Source organism: Sinocyclocheilus anshuiensis, unplaced genomic scaffold (assembly GCF_001515605.1).
Source record: "Sinocyclocheilus anshuiensis isolate Anshui unplaced genomic scaffold, SAMN03320099.WGS_v1.1 scaffold2060, whole genome shotgun sequence".
Classification (NCBI taxonomy): Eukaryota; Metazoa; Chordata; class Actinopteri; order Cypriniformes; family Cyprinidae; genus Sinocyclocheilus; species Sinocyclocheilus anshuiensis.
The window spans coordinates 54969-78862 of NW_015551163.1; the positions used below are offsets into that span (position 1 = coordinate 54969).

Below are 23894 nucleotides of genomic sequence, written 5' to 3' on the forward strand. Positions count from 1 at the left end.
ATAATATATATATATATATATATATATATATATATTTTTTTTTATCATGACTCATCTGAGGTATCCATAGCAACTAAAAAAGATCTTCATCCCAGTTTTTTCCAACTGATATGTTTATATATAAAATGAAAATTTGCAGTCTGGTCAAAGGCAGTGTTATTTTAGTTTCAATTATATACTGATATTTTTGTTAATATTTTGAATTAGATTTTCATATTTTCTGTTTTCGCTTTAATTTATTTAAAGTTTTAGTTTTGATTTGTTGTGTGTTCATTTTTAATATGTCTATATAGTATTATTGATTTTTTATTTATTAGGTTTAGTTTATTTAGTTTAAATTATTTTAGTACTTCAACCTAAACTAAACAAAAATGAGAAATGTTTCCTTGGAAACATTTGAAATAAAATACGTTTACCTTTTTATATTTTAAGTTCTTTTTAATTTTAAACATTTTTTTAAATGGTTTTAATTTTAGTTAACAACAGTAACCCCGGTTAAAGGTCCCGCTCACTGTCTGTTTCTGAATCTCTAGGTTTCTGATTGTTTTGGGATGTCTGATTCTGTCAATTTTAACAACGTTCAAAGAGCACGAGGAAGATTCGGCTCACTGGCTGGTGATTCTGGTGAGTTTGTTTCTTCTGTTCATAGCCAATTCAATGTTTGTGTGTGAGATTGAATGGTTGAGAGGAAAATGACTGGATGTTTCTCTCACATGTAGGAGACATTTACAATCTTTATTTTTGGAGGCGAGTTTGCATTGAGGATATGGGCCGCCGGCTGCTGCTGTCGATATAAGGGCTGGAGAGGACGGCTCAAATTCGCCCGCAAACCGCTGTGTGTCCTGGGTGAGTTGAACACACTGACCCAAACAAACACACTGTCACATTGAAACATGCACATACAGTATGCACACACTGCATGGGAGTTTTTTGAAAGAAAATAATTTCATTCAGCAAGGACACACTAAATTGATCAAAAATGACAGTAAAGACATTTATAATGTTACAAAAGATTTCTATTTTAAAAATAAGCTGTTCTTTTAAACTTTCTATTCATCAAAGAATCCTGAAAAAAGTGTATTATGGCTTCCACAAAAATATTAAACAGCTCAACTGTTTTCAACACTGATAGTAATAAAAAATTTCTGAGCACCAAATAAGAATATTAGAATGATTTCTGAAGGATCTTGTGACACCGAAGACTGAAGTAATGGCTGCTGAAAATTCAGCTTTGTCATCACAGGAATAAATTACATTTTTAAATATATTCAAATAGAAAATAGTTATTTTAAATTGTAATAATATCACAATAATTTTGTTTTACTCAATTTTTAATCAAATAAATGCAGACTTGGTGAGCAGAAGAGACTTGTATATCCCCCCTGTGCACTACGGGTACTCTCTATGTTGCCAGATATCTTTGTACTGATTGCTTCGGTGCCGGTGGTTGCCGTACGAAACCAGGGAAATGTGTTGGCCACGTCGCTGCGCAGTCTGCGCTTCCTGCAGATCCTTCGAATGCTACGAATGGACCGCCGCGGAGGCACCTGGAAACTGCTGGGATCTGCAATATACACACACAGCAAGGTATTCACACACATGATGTGATGTACGCCAACAGGCCATTCCCTCTTGATCAACATCTAAGAGCATATCTTGCTTGTTTAAATCATGTCAAGCATGCTCAAATAAACCTATGGGGTCGGCACTATGCACACAATCCAATGTACACACACACACACACACTCATCCCTCAAAAATGCTATGGTCTGCGATACACAGACATGCAAAGTACATACGCAAGCACAAACAATCAGATATCAGTGTCTGGTGAAGTTTGATCTCAGTACTGCTGTGTGTGTGTTTCCCGGCTGGTGTGTGCGGTCAGGAGCTGATCACAGCGTGGTACATCGGCTTCCTGTCATTGATCCTGGCTTCCTTCCTAGTGTACCTGGTTGAGAAGGATGAAGTTACCATGGAGCTAACAGATATGGAGGGTTCCTCCCCAACACCAGCCCCGCAGGACTTTGATACCTATGCAGACGCCCTCTGGTGGGGACTGGTGAGAACGACGCACAGCTATCACATGCATTCAGAACTTTTTTAAAATTGAATTAGTGTAAATACTGTGAATTAGTATCAAACCTGCATTACTTCTGGGTTATGCATGGGATTTTTAAAAATCTTTTTTTAAGAGTGAATGTATGTAAACATATGTGTATATATTTAGTACAATATATATTTGTATATACAGTATATAGTAAAAACAAACAAACAAATAAAAAAGCAAAAACAAAAGCTCACTTCTTTTAATGCACCTGTTTTTAGTTTAATTTTAGCTCCATTTTTGAGATGCTCATCTTTTAAATTCATACAGTGCCAAGGCTTTAATGGCTACTTTAAAGTTTGTACCAAGCGGACATTATTACTGGGTCATGCAATGGATTTTTTCCCCCTTTTTTTTTTTTTAAGCGAATATATGATGATTGATTTGATTGAAAAAAAAAAATCAGCCCTACAATTATAATTAAGATAAATTTAGTAAAAAAAAAAACATGCTCACTCCTCACTTTTTTATGCACCGGTTTAGTGATTTTAGCGTCATTTTAACTCCATTTAAGCTGCTCTTTTTTCAAATTCATACATTGCTAATTTAGAGTTTGTACCAAACCTGCATTATATTACTGGGTTGTGTTATGTTACTTTTTTCAATCTTTTATGAGTGAATGTATGAAAACTCTGCTGAAAAGATCAGATCCACAAATATGCAAAAATACATTTGTATTCAATTTTTTTAATTTGTATTAAAAAATGCTTTATGCACCTGTTTAGTGATTTTTTGCATTTTTGAGCTGCTATGGTAAGGATCCATAAAAGCTTTCCTCCGTGTTGAAAAGCGAAAGTCAATTTAATAGGAAAGAAAATCTGAACCATTGCGTGTCACAAGTTCAGAAGTGATTTTTTAAAATGGAAGGCAATTCCTTTTACAGCAGCTCCATTAACACTACCATTTGTGACAGTTTTACATCAGTTCCATTAGTACTCCTGATTGTGATGGTTTTATAGCAGCCCCATTTATACCACCTTTCGTAACATTAACAGCAGCTCCATTAATACTACCTTTTTAATAGTTTTACAGCTCAAGTACTTTGATAGGCTCTTAGTCGTGCTAATCACACTGATGACATATGATTTCACTCCTGTTTCAGATCACCTTGACAACCATCGGTTACGGTGACAAGACCCCAAAAACGTGGGCAGGGCGTCTTTTAGCCGGGACCTTCGCTCTTATCGGTGTGTCATTTTTTGCTCTTCCAGCCGTGAGTACAGCTCCTTTTTTTCCCCTAAATGTACATTGTTACAAATTACAGTATAACCGCTAGACTATCCACCTTATTTTTAACGTAAGTGCAGATGTGGCCATTTGTAACTTACGGTGTCATCTGTTTCCAGTCATTTTTCTAGCTGTACAAAAACAGTCTGTTATGTTGCTTGCTATTGCAAACTGGCAACTGCTATCATTATTTGATTATATTTTTCTAATCATAAACAGTTTTGTAGAGCAAATAGTTTTAGCTTTTACTACACATTGTTATTCTTCTGGTTATTTAGCTATAGCGCTAATGATTAAGAAGTCTTGCACATTCACATCCCTCTATGTTGAGAGGGATGTTGTGAAATAAGGTGGTTAATACAGTGGTATCTGCTTTTCCTCTTAAAGGGATAGTTCACCCAAAAATGAAAATTACCCCATGAATTACTCACCCTCAAGCCATCCTAGGGGTATACGACTTTCTTCTTTTAAACGAATACAATCAGAGTTATATTCAAAAATGTCCTTACAGCAGTTAACGAAAGCTAGAGATTATGGTATATGAAGTTTTAAATATGGATATTTTTCTTACACAAACGCATCGATTCACTTCAGAAGGCCTTTATTAACCCCCCGGAGCCGTGTGGAGTACTTTTTATGATGGATGAACGCACTTTTTGGGCTTTAAAATCTTGACCACCATTCACTGCCAGTATAAAGCATGGAAGAGCCAGGACATTTTTTAATAGAACTCTGACTGTAGTCATATACACCTAGGATGGCTTGAGGGTGGTAATTTTCATTTTTGGGTGAACTATCCCTTTAATGATTTCAGTTCCTTTACAATTCCAATGATTTTGAGAGTAACTCAGCTTAAAACTATTTTGGAAAAGGTATGTTTACACAGACTTTTTAATAACTTTTATTTTAGAGGCAGCATAAATGTAATATATTAATTGGCTCATGACTATATATTAAACAACAATACTAAACAAAATCACGTGGTTACATTTATTCATTCATTTTATATAAAATATTACTGACAAAAGTCATTGAATGTATATTTAACTACACATTGTCATATGAACAAGCAATCAGTAACTGATATCAGTCTTACAAGACAAAGTGCAACACAAAAGAATCGAGTCTGTGGTTGATTCACTTACATGAACTGACTCTTAAGAAAGATTTTTGTTTGGGCCGTAGGAGCGGAACATCATTCAGTTTGGGAATTTTAAAAATGGAAATGGTATGATAGTATGCTATTTTTAAAATAGCCTACCAGTTTATGCTAAAGTCTGGTTATGTTTGTAGGGTATTCTTGGGTCTGGGTTGGCCCTGAAGGTGCAGGAACAGCACAGGCAGAAACACTTTGAGAAACGCAGAAATCCTGCAGCTTCATTAATACAGGTAACCAGAAACATCATAAACTTAAATCAGCAGTAAATCCACCCCTTTAAGCTCATTTCACAACAACACGTTTGCTTAATGTTCAATACTGAATATTGATTTCAGGCTGCATGGAGATACTACTCCACCAACCCCGTCAGAGATGATCTCATCGCCACATGGAGATTCTATGAGACTGTGATCTCTCTGCCATGCTTCAGGTACCATACACATACATCACTCACAAAACAAACATCATTTGAATATTTTAGCATTTATATATTATTTTAGTTACTTGCCTTTATGTTTATCACCATCATGATTTTATATTATGCCTGGGTTGTTTTATGATTTCACTGATTTCACTTGTGTTATTCTCATGATTTCTGTCTGTGCATCTCTTTTTAATGTTGATTGTCTGCATGCAGTCACAGCATCATCTAGAGGTCTGCTAGAGGTTACAGTGAGGTACTCATACTTGTGCGTGGACAATTTACTTTTCCATCATAATGACAAATAAACTCTTTGGTTGGAGCTTGAATAGCAGATATAAGTGTATCAACATAAGAAAAAACATTTGTAGTAAGTAAGCAAGCCTTATTTGAGCATATTTAAATCTTCTCATAATGTGACATTAACTTTCAATAAATCAGTGAAAAATGTGGTGCTTGTTTGATAGTTAAAATTCCAAGATCTCAAATAATTCAGTACTGAATATCCTGAGCAAGACGGGGACAAATATATACAAATATATGTCCATTTCACACTTTTAAGAGCCCTACCGAAAAAAGTGGATGCTACTCTAATAAAATAAATGTAATTTGTAAATGTTGATTGAAAAAAACAAAAAGTTTATTTAGACAGAATGTTTTTGAATGGCCATCAATGGAGAAAGATGCATTTTGCAGCCAGATAGTGTAGTTATGATGTCTACCAGCAGGAGCTAACAGGGTTAAAGGATTAGTTCACTTCCAGAATACAAATTTCCTGATAATTTACTCACCCTTATTCCTCGATTGGGATCATTGTAGAGCCCGTTGAAGCTGCAGTGAAACTGCAATTTGGACCTTCAACCCCTTGATCCCCATTGAAGTCCACTATATGGAGAAAAATCCTGGAATGTTTTCCTCAAAAACCCTAGTTTCTTTTCGACTGAAGAAAGAAAGACATGAACATCTTGGATGACATGGGGGTGAGGAAATTATCCGGAAATTTTTATTCTGGAAGTGAACTAATCCTTTAACGATAACCAGTCAAACCTTGACAAGGCAACACTGGCTCAACTAATGGCATGAGTTTGGGAGCAGGACTCAGTTATTACTATTACCTAAAACGAAAACTTTTAAAAACATTTCTATTATGTGAAATAAAGCAGAAATAAAATGAAATAGAAATATTAGATGAAAAACATTAAATGGAGAATAGGAATGTTTCTTTGGCAACTAACTGAAATAAACTGAAACACTAAAGTTACTAACTGGAAATAAATAAAAAACTAAAACTGAAATATATCTAAATTAAACATAAATTGTAATATTTACAAACAAACAAATATGACAAAAGCACATAACAAAACAAATTCAAATAAAATTAAATTGAAAACTGAAAATATAAAAATAAATGCTAATTCTTTCAATCTTTTAAAAATCCCTTTTAATTTAGCAATTATTCATACTGCTTCCTTAATGACACTTGCCATTGTGATTTCAGTTACTTATAACTAATAAACAAACTATATCTAGCACTATTCTATTGATGCTTCATTATTTTTTTGTACATGAAATCTCATATTCAATAATATAATAATATAATTTCATAATTATTTACAAATATTACCACAGTTAAATTAATATTTTTTTGTATAAGTGAATATTCTAATACACACTAGTGGTCATTTGGTGCAAATGAAGAGAATTTTGTCGTTGTTGTCATAAATGTAAGCTGGTCAAACAAAATGTGTGTGTTGTTTCTGTCACCTGCAGGAAGGAGCCTCTTGAGGTTATGGCTAGGTAAGTCTCTCTCTCTCTCTCTCTCTCATTCCCTCTGTTTTGTGAGTGTGAGATGAATGATTCTGTGAAATGTGTTTCCTTAAATAACTCCTAATAACCACCCCCTCCATTAATTCAGTGCCAAAGGCGTAATGACCAGCAGTGCGTTTCTGTGTGTGAGAGATCGTGAGAGCTCGTTTCTCAGTTGGGGGACATGTGGACAGTAGTTCTATATGTGACATTACAGAGTCCATTAGAAAAGAGTGAATTATGGATCACTGATAGATGATAGTGTCAAAGCATAGTGAGGAAGAGGGAACATGAGTGTGTGTGGGAGAATTTGGATGTGTGACGTCTGTGTCATTGTAAGGAAAATGATGGGAACTGTTATTAGCGATCTAAGCATGATGAGCCTTGACAAAGATGGACTACGTATATAATAATCATGAGTATCAGTTGTCCTTGACCTGGACACTGGCCTGACAGTCCATTTGTTAAAAGAGGAAAGATTTACAGATAGAAACAGCAGGGAGAGTTGGATTGAGTGCTGTGCTTGTTTGTACCACCTGACCCGAGACCTGTAATCCATGTTTCCATGTAATCCAGAGATCAGATTACACATTGATACTGCTAATACATTAGTGCAAAACACACACCTACACTCTTAAAAATAAAGGTGCTTCAAAAGGTTCTTCAAGCGATGCCATAGAAGAACCATTTTTAGTTCCACAAAGAACCATTCAGTCAAAGGTTCTTTAAAGAACCATCTCTTTCTTACCTTTTTGTAATCTGAAGAACCTTCTTTCGCCACAAAGAACCTTTTGTGAAACAGAAAGGTTCTTCAGGTGTTGAAGGTTCTTTATGGAACCATTTAGACAAAAAGGTTCTTCTATGGCATCGTGAAGCACCTTTATTTTTAAGAGTGTACACAAATACGCACCTACGCAAATATCCACATAAACAAAGGCGAGTGGGCTGGGAAACTTGTAGCCTGACATTATCACTACCGGTGACCTACAAAATGGAGAAACCAAAACCACACACGCACATTACATTTTTTCTGCTGAACTGATTCCTCATTTTCTTGATGCTTGGTTTAGCTAACTGTTCAATAAATGTCTAAATATAAAAACAATAAATAGAGAGCCCACATTTCTATTGCATTGTCCACATAGTCCAGTATAGTCCAATTCAGGAACAAATGACTCTTATGAACTGATTCTTTTGAGTGAATCAGTCAAAACTCAAAATGATTGACAGATCAGACCTACATCAGTTAAATTATTGACTGGTTGTTCATATGACAAAATGCGGTTAAAGATAAACATTCAAAACAGAGTTTTGTTGTAATAAATGGTACTTTTTTGTTAAAAAATAATAAGGCGAAAAAAGTTAAAAGGACAAGGAGATTTTATTTCAAAGTTTTTGCGTTCGCTCACAAAACTTGTGTTCTCTTGCAAAGGTATTGCATTCCTTAAGAAACGCTGTATTCACTCACAAAATGTTTGCACTCTCTCGTGAATGTATAGCATTTCCCTGAGCACTGTTTTTCCTCCCACCTCATATTATTTCTATTACAAAAGTTTTGCGAGTGCATGCAAAGTTTCTCAGGGGAATGCAAAAAATTTGCCAGATGAATGCAAACTTTAATGGGGAACACAAAGGTTTTGCAAGTGAACACAAAGTTTCTCGGGGGAATGCAAAATATTTGCAAACAAACGCAGACTTTATCAGAGGAATGCAAAAGTTTTGCAAACAAAAACATTTTCTCAGCCAACACAAAAGTTTACGAGAAAACACAAAAGCTTTGGAATATAATTTTTCCTCTCATCTCATTTTTTACATCACCATGTCCCTTTTGTGGCTCCGTACCAAAAAAAGTATTGTTTTGTTTAGCATTTTTGTTTAGTTAAGACTATGGAAGGGGAGTGCTGCTTTTTCAAAAGTAATCAGTAAAAAAAAAAAAAGATAATGGATTGTTAAGTTGAATCCTTTAAGCCAAACCCTCACACAAACCCCTCTGCAGTTTTACATTTTATTAAAACAATATCTAGTATGTAGGCGATTTCAGATCTTTCCATCCATTTACAGACATTTTGTTCCCACAATGTAAGCAAAACCTGACCTACTGGTACAAATAAACACACACACACCCATACAAACAAAGCCAAATAGCTGGGAAACCTGCAGCCTGACATTTTCAATGACCTACTAAAACAAGTCCAAAATGGATAAACTGGACCATACACACACTAAGTAGCTGATGATATTGTGCCCCATTCATTTGTTCATGTGAAATCTATGCGTTGATTCTCTTCCTATCTGTTCTCATGTTTTTCACTGCTTTCCTGTATTTCCAATGAATTTACAACACCACACACACACACACACACACACACACACACACATAAACACGCACTGCTGATTATATTATAATATTAATAATATTTAATTTTATTATCAATGTATTATATTAATATATATATATATATATATATATATTATAATCAATTTATTATATTATATTAATCAATTTATTATAATATTAATATATATATTATATGATTTATTATTTTATGATCATTCATTATATTATTAAATGGCCAGCAGTGGGAGATGGGGAGCAAAATTTGACATCCAAAATAATTATACGTCTCAACCTGTGATCCATTTCCTGCCTGTTGCTGGGCAATGGCGCCTGAAAAGTTGCCCTGTCTAAAATCAGCCATAAACCAGAATAAAGACAAAATTGGATTTAGAAAAAAAGAAGAAACAGGACACAAAACACCACAGGCAGATGTCTTCAGTCAGTGCTCTATTTTCCCAGCTCATCAAACGTCGGCTCTGAGTCGGCTCACTACTGGAGGCCGATGTCGCGCTTATCTGTTTGCGCGTGCCCAGTTATTCATCTCTTAGCAACCCACCAGAGAGAAGGTGGCTCACTCACATCTGTGTGACATCTGTGGTTTTCAGGTAAGTTTTCGCTTGAGCAATATTAGAAAAAAAATACTATTTTGTTAATTTTGTGACACTTAAAAGTTACTAGTAAGGCACATTACCAACTAACTTGCTTAGATAATGGTCACGGTAGCTATTTTTAAAATTACTGTTAAGGTCTTATGTGTTTCCAGCAATTTCTCAAAGGGGAAATGGCTAGATGCTGAGCAGCGGAATGCTTCAGCCCAGTTTGTTTTTAGTTCAGGAGTGTTCATGTCTAATGTTCATAGTACCCGGTCATTAAATCGGTAAAACACAAATTGTGACGGTTCACTGAGGGCTTTCAGTGCAGCATATAACCGCTCTACAGCATACGATGCAGACGTCAATAGACTGAAGCCCTTGATCTGTTTAAAGGAAACAGTTAAAATGATAAACGTTATGGCAGTGAAGTGGCATATATGATTCTTAAAGTGAAGTCCTAACTGCTTTTTCGCCATGTTCCCTTTCGAACGGTCTCTCCCGTTGCATTTACATGCTTATGGGGGAAACTACTGTTTACTCTGATACTGAAGCCTGATTTGTTCACATTAGTGTAGCTGCACTAACCAATGACGCTTCACCTTGCCAAAAGGGGAGGAGCCGAGCCCTGATTGCGATTTCATCAGAATTTTTCTCCTTCTACGACGAAGATCATCTCCTCGCTGACTCTGCAAGCAAGAAGCCAAAGAAGGAAGAAGCTCAGCTCAGCCTGCTGCTCACCACCATAGAAGGAGTCCCCGGCAGTGGAAGAAGCCAGAAGCCTTACCCAGTGGCCATTCGGCACTAAGAGCAAATTTCTGAGCAAATTTCCTGCGACGTTGTTGCAAATGTCATGCCGCGAGTGTGGCTAGTGCAGATGGGCACAGTGAGTGCTTCGCCTGTCTGGGCAGCGCCCACGCAGAGGTTGCGCTCACTGAGACAGCATGCTCTCACTGCGAGAGCATGAGTCTCACCCTTCTCCCTTCTCAAAGTGTATGTGGCAGCCATCACTGTGAATCATTCTCTCATGGCTGGCTAATCAGTCGGTAGAAACAACTTAACAGTTGTTAAGTTTCTGAGGGGAGGTCGGAGATTGAATCCGCGTCATCCTCATACCCTGCCGACATGGGACTTGTCAATAGTCCTCAGGGCCCTACAGGGCCCTCCTTTTGAGTCGCTCCAGTCGTCTGACTTGCAGCCTCTGACGCTTTAAGACTGCCCTCCTTTTGGCTCTAGCGTCGGTCAAGCGAGTGGGTGACCTGTGGCCTGTTTAGACACTCAGAGCAGCTTTTTGTGTGCTTTTTGTGTGATGGTTAAGTGCTAGTCTAATTTCAACATGCAGTTTATAGGAGACGTTTACTAGCCTTGGTCTTTAATTAACATTAACATTAATTTGTGCACATCCTACATTACAGACTGTCCTGGTTGAAGTGTAGCCTTAATGCAGTTGGTCAAATCTGTGTTGCTTTGAGCAAATGAATTGCATTCCTGCTGAAAAACAAGCGTTCTAGCGCAAACATGTTTCCAAATGTTGAAGTAGTGTTGCGTGCCTTCTTATCAAATTCACAGACACCTTGGTCCACGCATAATTTTTTTAAATTGATGTCTCTGAATGCAAACAGGGACACGTCGTAAATTATTGGGAAACATGCCACAGCAATGATCAACCTCTCCTTCTTTTTGTTTGGGAACTAATGTGGTCGGAACCAAAGTTTACAGGACTGCATTCTCTGGAATTCTCTCAAGCGGAGGACTTCTACATTCCGATTGGTTGCCGCTGAACCGCGTCATAGCTCATTACCATAAAGTTGACCTGACTTCAACTCTCCTCGACACCCACACCATCCAACCAGAGCTCGCCACTGACACACACTGAAAATGAATGACCTCCGGCCACTTTGACGCTCTCGCCGGCGGCGGTGTGAATGCATGGTTATAAGTGGAGAGGGTTATGTTATGTAGTCCTCTGCCTAAACGGCTTGGGTCTCATTTATTGGCTCATGCTTACAGGAGCCCTCAGTAAGAGTGCTCCAGGGCTGGGCTTGCAGAGCAGTTTCGTTCTGCACTTGCTATAGCACAGCGCTATTGGACGCGTTCCCCATAAGCGTGTCAACACAACGGGAGAGACCGTTCGAAACGGAACACTCCGGTTACTAATGTAACCTCGGTTTACTGAGATAAGGGAACAAGCATTTCATATAGCTGCCTTGCTATAAGGCTACACGCGAATCGATGACTATAGCTTCAGTCAAAAGATTCTGACGAAATGATGCTCAGAGTCGACTTAGATAGAGGTCGGCTCCTCCCTTTTTGGCAGGTTGAAGTGCCATTGGTGCGTGCAGCTACACGAACTTGAACAAATCAGACTTCAGCATCACAGTAAACAGGAGATTCCCCCATAAGCATGTCAACACAACGCTTGTTCCCTTATCTCAGGGAACTGAGGTTACGTTAGTAACCAGAGCGTTTTTGACTCTGTTACAGGCTGCCAGAAAGAATCTGTCTCTACTGTGGGCTACATTGTTGCTGTTCCTTTTTGAACTACAAAATAAGTTTTAAATTCATGATTTAATGATTATTTAATGAGAATTAAAATTGTAATGTTTTAATTCTAGAAGTTTACTTATGTAAATGCTGCATGACTTTAACGTGTTTTAATGCATGTGCGTTGAACTTTCGAGTCATTCTACACTGGAGCTGGGAGCAGAGTTGCCATGGAAACGGGGCAGCAACACAGTAACTGACAAGCAGTAAAACTCCATCTCTCACTGCTGTTTTCACTGCTTTCAGGTAAGTTTAGTCCCTAAAATCACACAAATATGAGTGGTTTTGATAGTTTTGTAAAGGTTTTGCTGGCAATTTGTCAACGGGTGATTGAAAGTAGGCTAATTTATTTAACCTAAATACAGTGTACTGTTAATCGGTGACATCGCTTACATGGAGTGAAAAAATTGGCTAAAACATTTTAAAATATATTACAATAGAAAACAGCTATTTTAGATTTTAATAATATTTCATAATATTACTGTTTTTACTCATTTTTTAATCAAATAAATGCAGCCTTGGTGAGCAAAAGAGACTTCATGCAAAGACGTTAAAAATCTTACTGACCCCAAAATTTTGAAAGGTAGTGCAAATTACAGTTATGATGTTCCTCCCACTTGAATGATACTGTGGCATACGTAGTCCATTCTATAGAGACTGTGTCTGTTCCCTGAATACTGAGAACAACTAATACATTCACTTAGGGATCTATAAAAATTCGGATTAAACCAGATAATAGCAAAATAAGCAAAAATAGGGGCAACAGCACCTGCGGTGCTTGGCCTGTAATGAGGTCACAAAACTCTGGACTATTGATAATACCGTCCGAGGATATATCAAAGTCCACTAAAGGAAGTAGAGCTTTTTTGTATTTTACTCCTAAACTTTGAAATAGCCTTCCTGATAATGTTCGGGGCTCAGACACACTCTTTTAGTTTAAATTAGAATAAAATACATATTTTTAGCCAAGTATTTACAAAACACATCTCATAACCTTGCACTCCAGTTATATGTGATGAAATAAATAATCTTTTGTCTGAAATAATGAACAGCAGTTATGCTAAACTTTCTCCTTTTGTTTTCCTGTTTCTCGGGCTCTTGGGATGCTCATTCCAAGGTTACTAGAGATTACGCCAGTTCCAGTTTGGATCCAGCCTCACTTCAGATGACGCCAATACTCACGAAGACTTCAGATGATGGCAACAGTAAATGGACATACAAAACTGACAAATATTATCCTTATATTGCCTTTAAGGGTGAGTTTTGTTTTGTTGCAATGACTCTAATATATGTAAATGAACAATATTTACTCTTTCTTTGAGTTATGTGTATCAATATATCCCCTTTTACTTGTAAACAACACTCCACTAGATGACGCAAAATGAAATGAGTTTTGACAAAATGAAAAAAGATCATCTGACAAATAAACTGGGTATCTTGGAGAAAGATAAACATTGTTCTTTTACATATATTACCAACATTGTAACAATACAAAGTGGGTTGAAAATCGTTGAACTTACCCTTTAATATTGTTGAAGGATAGTGTTTAACTGAACACATGACTTGTATTATCTTTGAGCTACTGTCATACAGACACTTTGTTACCAGATGATGTTCTTGCCCAGTGAGTCTCAGTCACCTCTGCCTGTTTAAAGGATATTTTTCAATTGTAACCTTGAAATATGCATTTTCTGTAAACCTGCTTTGAAATGATAAGTATTGTGAAAACCACTATACCTATATGACAATTAACCATGGTTTTACTTCAGTAAAACTGTAGCAACCATGAGTATCCATGCTTTTTTGGTTCAAACCATGGTTTTGATGCCATGGTTCTACTATAGTAATATTGTAGTAATACTAGTGTAAAACTGTGGTAACCTTGACTATAGTAACCATAGTTTCTGAAATCATGGTAAATTTTGTAGTTCTATGGTTTTCCTGCAACAGTCATAGTTAAACCATGGTTATTGTAGTACAACTATGGTTGATTTTGTTTTTACTATGGTTTTACTACAAATTCTGGTAAAACCATGGTTAAGTCACTTTCGATAAAAGCATCTGATAAATGTAAATGTATTTGTATATTTAATATGTTCACTGAAAATACTAATAAATTTGCAACTGTTATTGATAGTGGTGTATATTGTTTTTGATTTCTTAGTGTGTGGAAGGACATTTTGGGTAGTGTGTGGAATTGATTATGAACCGCGGACTGCAGTTGGAAAAGTGGCAGCTGCCGCGAGTGGTCTGCTAGAATAACGATGAGCAGAACGCCGGTGAACCGCACACACACAGAGCGGCAGGGATTTTACAGGTTTGCTTCGTCCGAACATCGACCGGAAAGCATTTCTGATCATATTCTCAATTAGCAAATGCTCTCTGGGCTACATCCTGTCAACAGAACTTTGTATATCGGGTCGACATCGGCCAGACGTATGTGTGCTTTTAGGGATACAACACTATCATCAATTCCTTTTCATTGACTTCTAACAGACAAAGAGACTCAATAAGAATTACAAAATGATAAGTAATATTAACAAAATATGTTCAGAGCTCTGAGATTCAGCTCATCTGTTACTCTGTCTCTTCATCAGTCAGAAGTTGAGTTTGTTGGAACGTGTGCGGCTGTCAACTCCGAGACCATCGACGGTAAGGGCCCGTGTGATGATGCCTGCTGCCAATCCTGAAAGTGTGTCAGGGAACTGCGGGCCAGCAGAGGCGATTGAGGAGAGTCCATCAAAAGAGGGCAAACCAGCAGGGTTCAGTAACAGAGAGAGATTCAGAACTGCTTTCAGAATGAAGGCCTACGCCCTGAGACAGAGCTCAGAGGGTATGACACACTCCCAAACACACACAAACACACATCATTCACATACTCAAGATGCATTTTTAAAAGCTCAACTTCTTTAAAGTACTAAACTTTTTAACTAGTGCATACTTGTTAGAAAAAACAGTACCAACAGACCTGTAAACACTCTCAAAGACCTGTACAGTTAATATGCATGCACAATATACATAAACACACTCTTAGCTATTTACACACTATAATAATAGATATACTTCCTTAAATACTCAAGTTTAGTAACGTCAAGTCACCTTTATTTGTATAGCGCTTTATACAATACTGGTTGTGTCAAAGCAGCTTTACAGTGTTAAACAGGAAAATAGATTGTCAATAATGCAAGAAATTTAAATTTGAAGTATAGTAGACACTTACACAATGCAATTAATCTAACCTTGTTTTGTTGCTTTATTGTAGATACAGGTGGTTTGCCTGATCCAACTCCTGAGGAGAAGGTCTTCCCACCGGACATACTGCTGGAGGAGATGATTCCAACTCTCAAATTAGTCATAAGAGCACTGCGGTATACAAAGATTATATCATGTCTATAACCCTTAAAAATGACCTGTGACCTTTTTTCACATTCTTTTTCTTTCTTATATTATTTTCTTTCTTTTAAATGTTTTTTTTTTAGTCCTAAACAGTCCCAGTGTACACTGCCGTTCAAACGTTTTGGTTCACTAAGATTTTTTTTTATTTATAATTTTGTACAGCAATAAATTGATCAAAAGTAGCATTAAATACTTTTACATTTTTACAAAAAAATGTATGTTTCAAATAAATGCTGTTCTTTAGAACTTTATATTCTTCATATAATTCTGAAAAAATATATTAAGCAGCAAATATACTAAACAGCATTAACTGTTAATATGTTAACTCTTTCAACATTGATAATAATAGGAAATGTTTCTTGAGCAGCAAATCAGCATATTAGAATGATTTGTGACATTCATGACACTGCAGACTGGAGTAATGACGGCGGAAAATTCAGCTTTGCCATTACAGGAATAAACTACATTTTAAAATATATTAAAGTTGAAACAGTTATTTTAAATTGTAATATTTCACAATATTACTGTTTTTACTGTATTTTGTTATCAAATATATGCAGCCTTGGTGAGCATTACATTTACATTTCTGCATTTAGCAGACACTTTTATCGAATTGATGTACAAAAGACATTAAAAAACGTAAAAAAAAACATTACATTTATTTTAAAAATCTTACTGACCCCAAACTTTTGAATGGTATTGTACATACACATACACCATCATTTATATCTTAACAGATCTTTCAGCTGTTCTAAATTCAAGGTTTTACTATTTTAACATTTTTTCCTCTTGTTTTTTCTTATTTTGAAGGATCGTAATATTCCTGTTGAGTAAGAAGCGTTTTAAGGAGACTCTGAGGCCATATGATGTAAAGGATGTGATTGAGCAGTATTCTGCAGGACACCTGGACATGCTCACCAGAATCAAATATCTACAGACACGGTAACACACACACACATTGAAACATAAACATGCACATTTTTAAAGAAATATTATAGAAAACTTTTTAATTACTTTATGAAAGTCAAACTTTTTCCATTTCAAATTGTTTACTTGCATCATTTAAACTGTACTATATAATCTTCTAATATCCTCTAATATTTGCTATTTGTTTCATCTTTAGACTAGATCTGATACTGACACCAGGACCGCCTCTCACTCCAAAACACAAGAAACCCCAGAAACCACCATTTCCATACCCCACCCAGCAGTCACCTAGGTAAATATTTTATATTTTTATTAAGTTTAAAACTATATTAATATATATTAAAACTATACTAATATATTATTTTGCTAGAGCATAATCCTAATAAAACCACAACCATATTTAATAATAATGCCTAATAACAATCCCTATATTGAATTAAGAGTTCTGGCAATTTATAATTTATTATTAATAATTTAGTATCATTTTTATCTATCTAATTTTTTAACTGCAGAGCTACAACCATTCTCATTTGAACTCTTGATTCACTTTTCCTCTCTGTTTTTCTCTCTCAGACATGAGTCATATCTTGCCAAAGCAGGCCTGCCAGATCCCGAAGACCAAAGCATGATGGGAAGATTTGTGCGGGTTGAGAGACAGGTGCTCATGCGTTCAGACAGCTTTTTGTATGGCCTAACTAAAGTTGTTTTGCTAAACTCTCATCACCTCACTCACAGGTAGAAGACATGGAGAAGAAACTGGATTTCCTGGTGGATATGCATATGCAACATGACCTCACAGGCCCCGGCCACATGACCATGGAGCGCTGCGACCCCACGCTGACTGTCCGCCTCGCAGGCGACCGCGTGTACTGCAGCTACGGCCCGCCGCTGCACAATGCACCATATTACATGTGCTCTGACGCACACCCACCGAGACCGACTGTCCTGCCCATCAGCCCACTGCCAAGCCACTCCCCATCCTCCAACGTCAGCCAATCGGGAGGCCGCAGGGTGGGAACGCCGCTGTCGCTGTTGTCGGTCACTCACGAGGAGCTGGAACGCTCGCCCAGCGGATTCAGCATCTCCGCCGAGAAAGAGGAGGTCACGGGTAAGGCCTCAGGGTTAACGGCGGGGTCGAGCTGGGGCCGCGACCGCCGATATTTAGCCGAGGGCGAGACGGATACGGACACTGATCCCTTTACCCCCAGTGGACCTGTTCCACTCTCGTCCACCGGAGACGGGTTCGGCTCCGATGGAACGTGGGGAACACCACCCTAAAGACGCACTAACACACACTCTTCATAATGACTACAGACTTTGTACAGCACAAAACGACAAATAAAGACAAACATAATACTCATCATATCTAAATATGTATCCACTTCACGCTTTACCCCTGCAAAGCAAAGAGCACTGCATGGAATGCATGCGTTTTATCTCTAGTGGTAGACACTGCACTTGGCAGAACGAGACTGTGTGGTTATATTTGACTGGGAACTTTAAGGGAGGAGAACAAAACAGATGCTATGCCATTTTTGTAAGCATTTATTTTTCTATTTACACATCTTTTCGTATGCATGGACTGCATGACTCATCCACGGAGGAGCTTAATGTAACGTATCGACGTCTCCGGTTTGCACTTGTTTTCGTTTCGAATACTTCGGTTTGAGGAAGCTTCTTTCTCTGCACATCTTGAGCTCGTTTTTAAGTTCCTTTTGCAGATTGTATAAACCTTTTTACTCTGGTCAGCATGAACTGCACTCTGAGACATCTCATATTTTTCAGCGAATGCACGTCGCCACTAGCTAAGGACCAAAAACAGAGCCTCAGTTAGGAATTCCTTAAGTGTCTGGCCTTAATCCAACCAATGAGCACACACCGTCTGTGAGCGGCACAAAAACTGCCAGCTCAATGAACATTGCCACTGTACCGTGGGACCAACTTTCCCATGGTAACTACAGCTTCCTTATGGAAACCCTACATCAATCACATGGATCATTCCAGGGTAAGGGAGGGCTTGTAGTCGCTCAATTGACAGTGAAAAATGATCAAACTTTACTCTTAGACAGCAGAATTCTTTTTTAACATTGACCAGTTTACCTAACAATAGTTAATACAGTAGTTACACTTACTGAATGGTTTACTCCAAAACAAATTCTTAGGTCTTCCAAAAGGTTTCAGCTTGAACAGATCCTGCGTAAATTCACTGTTCAAATGTGAATTTACTGTCTGTTTTTGTTGTAAAATTAATTTAGTTTGTAATGTCAGTTCTTCTCCAGGTTATTTTAGTATCATTCATCATAGATACTACTATAGTTTTTATTAATATTTTGAATTTAGTTTTTTTTTTTTTTTTTGTATATTTTCCATTTTCATTTAAATTTTAAAGTTTTGTGTGTTTTTTTTAAATGTTGTGATTTTTGTCTTTTTTTTTTTTTTCGTTTTAGTTTGTAAATCAAGTTAAACTAAATGAATATGACAAAGGTTTCCTTGGCAACTAGCTGAAATAAAATAAGTTAAAGTTTTTTATATTTTATTTCTGTAAACATTTATTTTAAACCATTTTTTATTGTTTTAGTTTTTTGTTTTCGGTTAACTATAATAACCCTGCCCCTGGTTATGGTTTCTGCATATCCACTTCCCTTTAATATCTAATTATTTATTTTACAGTTCACAATGTCGAAATATAATATCACTGGCTATCAAGATAAGGTTTAATATCAAGATTCAAATCAATTCAAAGTTCATTAATCTGAGGTTCAAGTCATTTGTCAAGTCCAGTGTGAATTAAGTGTAGAGCTGGTCATGTTGTTCCAGTCAGTGTTGTCATAATGTCTGTCTGCATTGTTTAACATCGTTTCACTCACCATCTCATTCACCTTGATAAGTAATTCTGACTCTAGGGACTTGATGCTCAGTAAATCTCCTTGAATTGCATAAATTTTGCAACTTGCATTTAGGGTTTGAGATAAATAGTACTAATATTAGTACTAATATCTGTATACCTGTAACAATAAAGACTATGAATTCAGAGAACAAAAGCCATAATATGGAAATTAACAATTACTTACAGTTATTTAATTTATTGATAATTTTGACTAATTTTGACAGAGGGTCGAGTAAATGACAGAATGTTCATTTTTGGGTGTACTGTCCCTTTAACTGTCCTATAATCCTGCGATCATGAGACTAAACACTGTTGTCATCATCTCACACTAAACAATGGCATTCATCCTCAAAGTTAAACTCAAATATCCATGATCTCAAACTAAATACTGTTGTCATTACCCCAGAATATACACTACAATCAACCTTTTATTTCACTAAGCACAGATGTCCAAACTATCCTCAACTAAACCAACTGAACTAAAAATCAGTCACAAATCATCCAATAAAATGGCCCATTATTATCTTTATAAATTTTGTTATGAACTAAAAACTGTCAATTGTTATCTCGGACTAAACAGCTGCCCATTATTATTATTCATCTGCTGTCTGAAAGTAATGACTGCTATCTGATTTTCTCTCTTGACTATTGACTGCTGTCTGTTGTGATCTCAGACTACTGATGTACACAGATACACTGCTGTTTATTGTTTGTGCCTTGGCCTTTTAGAGCTCCAGTCCCTCTCTGCTGGTCATTACGTTCTCTTCATCATGAATCAAACCTGCCATCATTTTGCTTTTTAGGCCATCCATAATCGTTTTGCTCTCAGTGGCATCAGTAAAGCATCTGTTCATTTTCCTAGGACCTATTCGTTGTGTATTTTCCTTTTAAAGACCCAACAAATGATGTTTTAGTTCTTTTCTTTTTGGTTTCAGATGAAATGATTTCACACTAGTGGCCTTCTGAGCTCTTATATTCATTCCAGTTTTTGAATAATAATCTTTATTTACATTCTGGTCAAGGCCAGTTTTAATATCTTAATTTGATGAGATAATATGCAAATGTTATGACAAACTTGATTTTTTATGTTAAATCTTCAAATTGCACCAGTTAATAATAAAGATATATTAAAATAAACATTGCAGTTTGTTCTTGTTTAATTAGAAATCCTCAATTATGACTTTGTTTAGAGACAGATGCGGCTGCATTTAAAGTCAATATTGTTGAGGAATGTTACATTTGAAAATAACTTTAGAATAAAAAGTTACTAGCTATGCTACATTATTATTTATTATTGAATGTAACAAAGTTATTTTTGAGTAAATATATGCAATACCAATCAAAAGTTTGCGATCGGTAAGATTTCATGTTTTGAAGATATAATATAATCTGTTTTAAAGGGGTCATATGATGCTGCTAAAAATAACATTATTTTGTGTATTTGGTGTAATGAAATGTGTTTATGCGGTTTAAGGTTAAAAAAACACATTACTTTCCACATACTGTACATTATTGTTTCTCCTCTATGCCCCGCCTTTCTGAAACGTGTCGATTTTTACAAAGCTCATCAGTCTGAAAAGTGAGGTGTACGCTGATTGGCCAGCTATCCAGTGCGTTGTGATTGGCCGAATACCTCAAGCATGTGACGGAAATGTTACACCCCTTACCATATTGTGATGATGCCGTCAGGCCGGAGTGATGATTCAAAAACATGAAAACCCATTTTGCAACTTTACAGATCTTCTTTATGCACCAAGAGCTTGTAACACTCCAAAGAGAAAGGAAAAATTGAAATCGCATCATATGACCCCTTTAATATATTTCAAATGTAATTTATTCCTGTGATGGCAAAGCTGGATTTTCAGCAGTCATTACACCAGTCTTCAGTGTCACATGATCCTTCAAAAATAATATAGATATGCTGATCTGGTGCTCAAGAAACATTTCTCATTATCAGTATTATACAGATAACAGCTTAATATGTTTGTGGAAACTGTTAAAGGATTCTTGGAAGAATAGAACGTTTAAAAAAAGTTATTTCGAAATAGAAATACTGCAACTTTATAAATATCTTTACTGTTATTTTCACTGAAGAAAGAAATATTGTGGATAAAGAATCTGTATTTTAGCCAGAAACAATGGTTTAAATTTAAAAATAAAATTATTGATGGATTGGTTTCTTACAAACACACAGTTTTTCGCTTCACAAGATGTTAACTGATGGACTGGAGTTATGTGGATTACTTGTGGATTATTGTGATGTTCTTATCAGTTTTTATTATTGTTTGGACTCTCATTCTGACAGCACCCATTCACTCCAGTGGTGAGCAAGTGATACAATGCTAAATTTCTACAAATCTGTTCTGATGAAGAAACAAACTCTTCTACTTCTTGGACGGCCCGAGGGAGAGTCATTTTCAGTAGATTTTCTCTCTTGGGTAAATTATTAGTGAAGTATAGTGATCCCAGGCTTTTAAATAGTAGTGTATATGGTGATATACAGTATATTAGAATTTTTTTTTTTATTAAATTTTATAATTATTTTAATCGTATCTTGAAAACTTAAGTAACATGCATTGCTTGTAAAATATGACACTCAACATTACCTGTTGAAACAACATTTAGCGTCTCCTGGTCACCAAAGAACCTGCCACTGAGTTCAGAGTCCAGTAGAGTCACGATATCAGAATATAGCAGGAAATATTGTGTCGACCACAAGTAGAGGGGTTGTTGTGGGAATGGCCCCCTGCCTTGTTCTTGGTCTCCAGGACAACAGAGTTTCCCAGGCCTTGCGCTGTCCCAGAAACCATACACTGCCAAACAGAACAGAGTGCATGAGAGGAGAGGCTTCGTGTACAAAACATGTCATTTTCATATTTAAAGAGAGGCCAAAAATGTCGAATTCAGTCCTTTATGTACAGCTACATCTGCGAGAGAAAAGTGGCTATACTATAATCAGGCCAAATAAATTGAAAAATTATTTTATGGACGTTTGAAGTCATTTGAAATCACTTTTGCATAAAAACAATCACATTTCTGAAACCAATATAGTGAAACCAGCATGTGAGTTTGTATAACCGTTTGTTACATTTATCAGGAGAGAGAGAGAATCTATATCTGTGAGAGTTTCTTTGTGTGTGATTGTGAGTGTGAGAGAAAGAGAACGATTCTATATCTGTGAGAGTATCTGTGTGTGTGTTGGGCTGAGAGCAGGTCCTCTGTGTGTGCCAGCTGAGCTCAGGTGACACACTGGAGGGTTATTACAGCCTGTTGCCCTCTCCGGGGACCATGATGCCCTGCTGGTTCTGTGTGTGAGTGTGTGAGAGACAGCGGACAGCGAGCAGACGGCTGTCTGTGTCCTGCAGTGTCTGCGTCTCTCTTCTGCAGGTGAGTGTTTTTTTTATTGTTTAGTTCACACTCTTCCTCGTGCGCGCTGTGTTTCAGCTCTCACATGCACTTTACATACAGTGTGAACTTTTTTTTGCTGCTCTTTAATTATTATTTTATTATTTCTACATTTTTATTTATTTTTATTTTTTATGTATAGTGAAATTTTAGTTTGGATGAATAACTCTGTCTGTGGAAATTTTTTGATTAAATATCTCTATAATATTTTTGTAATTGCTATAATTTTTTGTAATTTTGATTCAGTTAGTGAGTTCTATGTATGCATGTATGTATATGTATGTATGTGGGTCAAATATGTTAAGATGTCCGCATCAAAAGAAATTTACAAAAGTGATTTTATGTCCATAGAAAGCACATTAAATGCAAGTAAAGTGTCTACATTTAAGGTTTCGAATAAGTTTTTGAAGAATAAAATGACAATTTGGTTGAAATAATGTTCCATTGTCATTCAGTGTAACACTTATAGTTATGTAAAATTTCAAACAACATGCTTATTCTGACCTGTACATATTAAAATATATAAAAGAATAAGTGAGCATATTAAATTTTATTGGGTTTTAAATTAGTAAAAAATTCTTACTGATAAATGGGCAAAACCTATGATAGTGGCCAATTAAAAAAAATGTAAAATGACAACTAATTAGTATCTGGGGTGAAAGTAATTAATTTTTTTATATTTAATATGTCATAAATAGATTTTTGTTGTAAATATACCTGACAAGATTGTTACTGAATGACATTTTAGTGGTGTCTTCTGTAAATCAGGGGAAAATGTATTTTTTTTTTTGCTCAGAAAAACAAAAATACAATTACATGAAACGTTTTTTTTTTGGGGAAAAACAACAACAATTTAAAGTAGTACTGTTTTTATGCTTAAACCATTTTTCGTCTTTGACCCATGTATTTATCTATTTGTGTATTTTCCATTTTCTGAAAGAAACTCCCTAGTTTTTCTATTTTTTAAAGTTTAAGAAAATGATGTCTGTCATTTCACTGGCGGTAAATGTCTGTTTTACCACCAATGAAATGTCAACTATCAACTACACATAGAAAAAGAATCGGATGTAATTAATAAGAAACTTGA

General features: G+C 36.2%; 1 protein-coding gene across 2 annotated transcripts in view; it reads left to right on the forward strand.

Annotated features, from left to right (window-relative positions):
- kcnq3 (potassium voltage-gated channel, KQT-like subfamily, member 3) overlaps window positions 1–18787 on the forward strand; it is a 44752-nt gene extending 25965 nt beyond the window's left edge. For both annotated transcript variants that reach the window (XM_016453558.1, XM_016453557.1), the window contains 14 exons: window positions 534–624; window positions 720–846; window positions 1415–1587; window positions 1889–2062; window positions 3210–3320; window positions 4628–4723; window positions 4829–4923; window positions 6685–6711; window positions 14790–15025; window positions 15455–15560; window positions 16399–16530; window positions 16712–16807; window positions 17089–17173; window positions 17251–18787. In XM_016453558.1, coding sequence (XP_016309044.1) covers window positions 534–624; window positions 720–846; window positions 1415–1587; window positions 1889–2062; window positions 3210–3320; window positions 4628–4723; window positions 4829–4923; window positions 6685–6711; window positions 14790–15025; window positions 15455–15560; window positions 16399–16530; window positions 16712–16807; window positions 17089–17173; window positions 17251–17793 — 2092 coding nt within the window. In that variant the 3' untranslated portion in view covers window positions 17794–18787. The remainder of the gene's footprint in view (window positions 1–533; window positions 625–719; window positions 847–1414; window positions 1588–1888; window positions 2063–3209; window positions 3321–4627; window positions 4724–4828; window positions 4924–6684; window positions 6712–14789; window positions 15026–15454; window positions 15561–16398; window positions 16531–16711; window positions 16808–17088; window positions 17174–17250) is intronic.
- Window positions 18788–23894: the final 5107 nt, after the last annotated feature.